The sequence below is a fragment of the Fukomys damarensis genome, unplaced genomic scaffold (genome assembly GCF_012274545.1).
Source record: "Fukomys damarensis isolate Sample0158 unplaced genomic scaffold, DMR_v1.0_HiC HiC_scaffold_25, whole genome shotgun sequence".
NCBI classification, from domain to species: Eukaryota; Metazoa; Chordata; class Mammalia; order Rodentia; family Bathyergidae; genus Fukomys; species Fukomys damarensis.
In genome coordinates, this window is record NW_022900937.1 from 16235812 (window position 1) to 16243306 (window position 7495).

The 7495-nt window shown below is 38.6% G+C and overlaps 1 protein-coding gene across 8 annotated transcripts in view; it reads left to right on the forward strand.

The window, feature by feature from the left end:
* The window catches only part of Trip4 (thyroid hormone receptor interactor 4), an 88975-nt gene that overhangs the window by 31805 nt on the left and 49675 nt on the right, over positions 1-7495 (forward strand). For 7 of the 8 annotated variants that reach the window (XR_783674.3, XM_010641173.3, XM_010641170.3 and 4 more), the window contains 2 exons: positions 2573-2782; positions 5063-5141. Coding sequence is in view for 7 of the 8 variants with exons in the window: in XM_010641173.3 (XP_010639475.1) it covers positions 2573-2782; positions 5063-5141 (289 nt within the window). In the remaining variant the exon portion in view is untranslated. The remainder of the gene's footprint in view (positions 1-2572; positions 2783-5062; positions 5142-7495) is intronic. The other variant, XM_010641176.3, reaches the window with a different exon arrangement.

Here is a 7495-nt window from a genome sequence, read left to right on the forward strand (position 1 = left end):
TTTTTTTTTTTTTTTTTTTTTTTTTTTTAATAAGACAGGGTCTCACTATGCAGTCCAGGCTGGCCTTGAACCCACTATGTTGCCCAGGCTGGCAGTCCTGCCTCAGCCACCTTAGTGCTGGGATTATAGGTGTGTGCTACCACATGCAGCCCGAACTGTTCTATTCTTATAATCATTTTCCCCATTCACTGTAACTTTTAATTTTTCCTCTCTGAAATGTCAGTTTCTGGAAATGATTGAAAAAGTCTCAACTTAGAGGGAGAATAGGTTTTCTACATGGTTGTGAAGAAAGGCATCTATACTTTTTAATCCTCGTAGGTTGACATACATGAGGCTTTTTTCCTCTTTTTACTTTATAACAAATATAGAAGTGAACACATGATTTTTGACTTTATGCATGCTAGGAATGTGTTATAGCACTGAGCTACATCCCCAGCTCAGTATTGCCTATTTAAAATTATTTTAAAATGGAACTAAAAAATAAGTGATCTTTTATTTGGCTTTTTTCAAATAACATTGTTGATGAGAGTCATCCATATCATTTGGGTATCTGTACTCCTGTACTTTTTCATTCTTGGTACTACATAGGATTTTTTTTTTTTTTTTTTTTTTTTGGTACCAGGGATCAAACTCAGGCCCTTATGCTTGCAAGGCAGGCGGCAGAACCACTGAGCCAAATCCCCAGCTCATACATAGGATATTATTAAGTGAATACATCATAATGTATTCATCAAATGTTGAGCATTTGAATAATTTCTCTTGAGTTGTAGGGTTATAGTGAATGTTCTTGTGCATGATTTTGTGAATATGTTTATATCTGTCTGTAGAGTTTATACCCAGGAGTTGAATTTCCATGTCACAAGATAGGCATATGTAGAACCCAGTTTACACTCACACCAGTAGCATGTGAATTCTCATTGTTCCGCGTTCTTGCTGACACTTTATATTTTCTTTCTCGGTTTAGCCATTCTGGTTGATTTGTCATGGTATTAGTTTTCTTTTTCTTTTTCTTTTTCTCCTTTTCTTTTCTCTTTCTTTCTTTTTTTTGGGGGGGGGTCAGGGTCTCACTATGTAGTTGAGACTGACCTGGAACTGACTATGTAGCCAGGCTGGTCTCTCAAACTCAGAGCAATCCTCCTGCCTCAGCCTCCTCAGTGCTGGAATTATAGCCATGTGCCACCACGCCTGGCTTTTCTTTTTAAATTTTATTTTATTTGTGGCACTGGGGATTAAACCAAGAGCCTCATGCATGAGAGGCAAGTACTTTACCACTGAGTTATAGCCCCAGCCCTATATTGCATTATTTTAAGTCATATACTTCTTCATGTGTCTACTGGTCATTTGGATCACCTTTTGTTATGAAGTTCTTGTTAGGTCTTTTGCCCACAGTGTATATGTTTGTGCGGTGCTGGGGATTGAACTTAGGCCTTGCACATGATAAGTAGGTGCTTTATCACTGAGCTACAGCCCCTGTCTTTTCATCATTTTTTATGTTATCTTATCATTATTACTTGTTTTTTATTTTTTTTGTACCAGGGATCGAACTCAGGTCCTTGTTCTTGCGAGGCAGGCAGTGGATCTTTTTATTATTAATTTCTGATTGAGTAAATTTTTTATTGTGTTCCAAATTCATGAATGTCATCGGCTTTTCCCAGAAGATTTTTTTTTTTTTTTTTTCTTGAGACAAGATCTCACTGAATAGTCTGGGCTGGCCTCAAACTCCTGAATGCTGGGATTACATGTATGTGCCACCAGCCCCAGCTGAATGGCACCTGCTTTTAGAGGAATTTTTTTTTTAAGCAGAAACATTTATTGGTACATTTTAGATGTATGTAATGATATCATTTGTTATAGGGAATTTGTACCTGTATTTGATATATCTTGCTTCTTTTTTCCCATTCCTTTCCCTTCCCTTTGACCCCTTAGAGGAATTCTTGATCTGCAGTTTAGCTGTGCTTTAAGATGTCCAATAAACAGCTTTGTGTGTGTGTGTGTGTGTGTGTGTGTGTGTGTGTGTAAGAGAGAGAGAGAGAGAGAGACGGAGAGAGGGAGGAAGGGAGAGAGTGAGAGAGTGAGTCTCTTTATAGTGCCGGCTGGCCTTGAACTCACTGTGTAGGCCAGGCTGGCCTTCAACTCATGGTGATACTCTTGCCTCAGCTTCCTAAGTGTTGGGATTACAGGTGCGCACCACCATGCCTGGCTAAACAGCTTTGACTGACATTTAGCTTTCACTAGCTATATGGTTAACTGAAAACTACTAGCAGAAAAGGTAAGGTAATTAATTATTAGCTAGTTTTTCTGGAGCATAGCCATTTCTCAGTCCTTGATTATAAGTAATTTATATTTCTTCCTCTCCTTCTTTTTTTTTTGGTATCGGGGATTGAACTCGGGTCCCTGTGCTTGCAAGGCAGGCGGCAGAACCACTGAGCTAAATCCCCGGCCCTCTCCTTCCTTCTTTTGTGGTTCTTGGAGTGTGTATAAGTCATTACTGAACAGAAGGCAGGACTCCCCCGACCCCTGATTCTTTTTGTTGTCATTATTTAATGTTTCTATGATGTCTTTGTCCATTGAGGCACAAGAGATCAACTCTGTAAAGAAGAAGACAAAGTTTGTCAACTTATACACACGAGAAGGACAAGACAAGCTTGCAGTCCTTCTTCCTGGTCGCCACCCTTGTGATTGCCTGGGCCAGAAGCATAAGCTCATCAATAACTGTCTGATCTGTGGGCGGATTGTCTGTGAACAAGAAGGTTCTGGGCCCTGCTTATTCTGTGGCTCTCTGGTAAATTGGTTTTGTATTTTGTTTTACTCAGCTTTGTTTTAATACAGGGGCCATTGAGATACGTAGTAATTTCTGTTTTTCTTAGTAAATTTCTTCCCTAAGATGTCCAGTAAACTCTAGTAGCAGATGTTTGATTAGTCTGAAACCCAGGGTTGTAGTCTAGCACTAAGGAATGTTAATAAAGAAAGCTTTAAGAGCATATGTTTTCTGCCTTGCAAGCTCAAGAGCCCAAGTTTGATCCCCAGTACCAAAAAAAAAGAACATATGCTATCAAGGGAACCAAGTCTGTGTCAGATTAACTTTAATGCAAAGAAACTTTAAAGCCTGAAATATTAGAAATTTTTGTGAAAGTCTTCAGATGTGGCTTGTATTCCTAGGGTACCAAGCCACTGTGATGTAACCCTCAAGTCATGATAGCTTCTGTTTTTAGTACACCACCTTGTTAAACTCTGCTCCGTCTGAGAGAATAACCTCAAGAATGTAGCATTAATGACTCACTCACAAAACCCCAATGAGCTGCGTAGAAAGTTTATTTGTTTGACCAGTTGGGCTGGCTGGCAGAAGCAATGGCATTTGATGTTGGAAAAGGAGTCCATTTTGTATTGCTTTATCTCTGGTGGGGCGTTCATTTTTCCATATACTCAGAATAAGCTGATAGTGGTGAATGACCTGAAAAATACAATGCTTCCCTCTAAAACTGTTGATCAAGCAGCAATAAATCTAGCAGGAACTCTGTTGCCATTCAGGCAACTGCTAAGAAGTTCATTGTTCTCTCTTAGGTCCATTAGACCCTTCAGTTCATGAAACCGGGAAAAAAGTAGATTGGCTGAACTCTTACAGTTTTATAAGCTCTACATAACCCCTTCTCACCTCCCTTCTTATAATTGCACTAATTTCATAATAAACATGTGGCTGAACTCTTACATTTTTATAAGCTCTACATAACCCCTTCTCCTCTCTCTTCTTATAAGTGCACTAATTTCATAATAAACAAAGCTCTTTCTCTCTCTCTCTCTCTCTCTCTCTCTCTCTCTCTCTCTCTCTCTCTCTGAGGCAGAATCTAAATTGATCAGACTAAGCTTAAACTTGTAGTCCTCCTCCTCAGCCTCACAATGTGCTAGGATTGCAGGAATGTGTCACCATGCCCAACTGGCTTTCTTCTTTTTTTCTTAATATATTTACATAGGTAGTGTTTGAAACAAAGAAACAAAATTTATATAGTTGGGCTAGGGGTATAACTCAGTAGTACAGTTCTTGCCTAGCATACTTGAGGTCCTGAGTTATTTTGTTTTGTTTGTTTTTTGAGACGGGGTCTCTCTATGTAGTTCTGGTTGGCCTTGAACTCACTATGTAGTACAGGCTGGCGTCAAACTTGCAGCAGTCCTCCTGCCTCAGTCTCAGGGTGCTGGGACTATAGATGTTTGCCACCATGCCTGGCAAGTTCCTGAGTTCTATCCCATGCATCACAAAACACAAACAGTGTAAATATTTGCACATACATAGTACAAAACTGAGACTAATTCTCTTTTCGTTTGTTTGTTTGTTTTCTCTTTTATGAAAACGTAGACTAAGTCTCACTGGTGGCACTGTAATTTTTTTTTCTCTTTCTAATAAAATAGCTGCTTATAATTTATCTTCTCATATTTGTATTTTATTATTAGAACCAGGAGGCTTAAAATAAAAAGTCTTAATATGATTTTTTTTTTTTTTTGGAGTCAGGGTCTTGCTATGTAGTTGAGACTGATCTGGAACTCACTATGTAACCCAGGCTGGTCTTGAACTCATAGCGATCCTCCTGCCTCAGCCTCTCAAGTGTTGGGATTACAAGCATGTGCCACCGTGCCCAGCCTTATATGATTTTTTCCAATATTCTCAACAGAGGCAAGTATTTGTCCTTTGAAAGTAGGTTAAATTTTTTTTTAATCATTAGGTTATACAAGGATACTTTCAGTAAGGTAAATTTTTTTGTACGGCGCATAAGAGTATGCAAAGAGCCCTTGGGTAAAACTAACGTGATATATACATTTTGGTATTTTTGTATTAAAAAGCACCAGCAATCTCATTATTGTCATATCTACAGTTTGAAGTTACTCTATAGTAATTTGAGAGACTTTCAAAGTATAAGCGAATGACATTGAGGGCCAGGGATTTAGCTCAGTGGTTCTGCTGCTTGCTTTGCAAGCACAAGGACCCAAGTTTGATTCCTGGTACCAAAAAAAAAAAAAAAAAAAAAAAGCAAAGGATATAATTTAGTGGCTCATGTATCTTATTATTTTACAGGTATGTACTCATGAAGAGCGCGATATTTTACAGCGTGACTCAAACAAGAGCCAGAAACTGCTAAAGAAGCTCATGTCAGGTAGATTGCAGTCTTCTCATTAAATCACTATGGTGACTGGGTATATTTTGTTGTATTGGCGATTGTTTTTCTTTCCTATAACATGGTGTACAAGATGTTTATTCACTCATTTACTCAAACATTTATTTTTTTAAAGTTATTAGTAAAACCACGTAACATTTAGCCACAAAATGAATAGTAACAGTATTGGATTATAACCAAAAGAGTAAAATTGATACACATGAGACCATGTTCCTATAAACAACTGGATAAGTTACAAAATAGAGAGGAGACAACTCTTTTTTTTTCATTGATACAAACAGTTTTTTATTGAAAGGTAAAGGTTTACATATGGCATGCTTTTGCACAATTAATGTCACCTTTGCTATTGTATAAATGTTTATAATTTGTCAAACTTTGGCTCATACTTTGTTAGTTTATGAGCAACACAGGTATCACTCAGGTCATTGAGAAGAGACAACTGTCATAGAAGAATTCTGATAAAGTACAAGAAACAAAGATAATAGAAAATTAATCAGAACAACATAATAGTAATTGCTACTGGCAAGATCCCTGATAGATGTTAAAATTATTGGATGAAAATTTAAGAATAACAAATTTGAAAGATCATGAAAGACAAGAAAACACTATAGAAATGTTACAGATTGGGATGAAGTATGGAGATGTGACAAATAAATGTGGTAGGGCCGGGGATTTAGCTCAGTGGTTCTGTCGCCTGCTTCTCAAGTGTAAGGACCTGAGTTTGATCCCTGGCATCAAAAAAATAAAAAATAAAATAACAAATAAATGTGGTATGAATCCTGGATTGGGTGCTAGGACAGAAAAATAACATTAATGGGAAAAGTTTACAATGTGAAAAGTCTAGTTTAGTTAGTAGTGTTATAATGACCTGAATTTCTCAGCTTTGGGGGTATTTGTGATGCTGGCATATGCTAAACACAATCTCTATCATTGAGCTAACCACCAGCCCTAATTTCTTAGTTTTGATCCTTGTACTATGATGGTGTGGGGGGGTATTAGAAATTGAATCCAGAGACTGCACTTAGCTACATCTTCAGCCCTTTTTTAAAAAAATTTCAAGTCAAGGTCTTGCTAAATTTCCCAGGTGGGGCCAATCCTTGTGTATTAACCTCCCAGGGTGTTGGAATTATATGCATGCACTGCCATACCTGGCTTTGTACTGTGGTTTCATAAGATAAAGTATTAACATTAAGGACAGAAGTTGAGGGAAGGTTATATAAGAACTCTGTTCTTTTTCCAACTCTTGCAAATCTTTTTTGTTGTTGTTGTTTTGGTACCGGGGATTGAACTCGGGACCTTGTGCTTACGATCTTGCAAGTCTTTTATACTGAAAAACGCCTGACAAAAGTAGTGAAGGAGATTTTTTACTAGGCACTGTGATATACACCTCTACTTGCAGCTATGCAGGAGGGCTGCTCCAGCCCAGGACTTCACGGCTTGCCTGGACTACACAAGGAGACCCAGTCTCAAAAAACAAAATAAAACAAAAATAAAAAAAGTGTTTTTGTTTTTGTTTTTTAAGAGACAGGGTCTCTACGTTGCCCAGGCTGGCCATGAAGTCTTGGGCTGGAGCAGTCCTTCTGCATAGTTTCCTGAGTAGCTGCAAGAACAGGAGTGCACCACCACATCTGCCTAGAGTGTACTGTTTCTTTTTAAAATGTGGGGCAGGGTGCAGGGTCCAGGGTGCAGGGAGGGGGTTTAACTTGGTGGTGCTGCTGCCTGCCTCACAAGCACAAGGTCCTGAGTTCAATCCCGGGTATCCCCTGCCAAAAAAAAAGTGGCCTGGGATTTAGCTCAGTGGCACCATGCTTGCCTTGCAAGGGCAAGGTCCTGAGTTCAATCCCTGGTACAAAAAAAAAAAAAAAGAAAGAAAAGAAAAATAAAGTTGATTTCCAAAAATATACTTAACACCGGGCGAGATGGCACATACCTGTAATTCTAGCATCCAGAAGGTAGGAAGATCATTGAGATTGAGTTTGAGACCAGCCTGGGCTATATAATGAGTTCAAGGCCAGCAAGAACCTGTCTGAAACCCCCCCTCCTAAAAAAAAAAGAAACTATACTCTTTTTCTTTTTTTTTTCTTTTTAGTACCGGGGATTGAACTCTGGTCCTTGTGCTTGCAAAGCAGGTGGCGGAACCACTAACCCAAATCCCCAGCCCAGAAACTATACTCTTTATTTTCCACTTAAGTATATTGTAATTTGTTCGTATGTTAGTTCATAGTTATTTTTGTTTTAAATACATAGATTGGTTGGGATTATAAAGTAGTAATTTGGGCTGGGGATTTAGCTCAGTGGTTCTGCCGCTGCCGCCTGCCTTGCAAGCTCAAGGT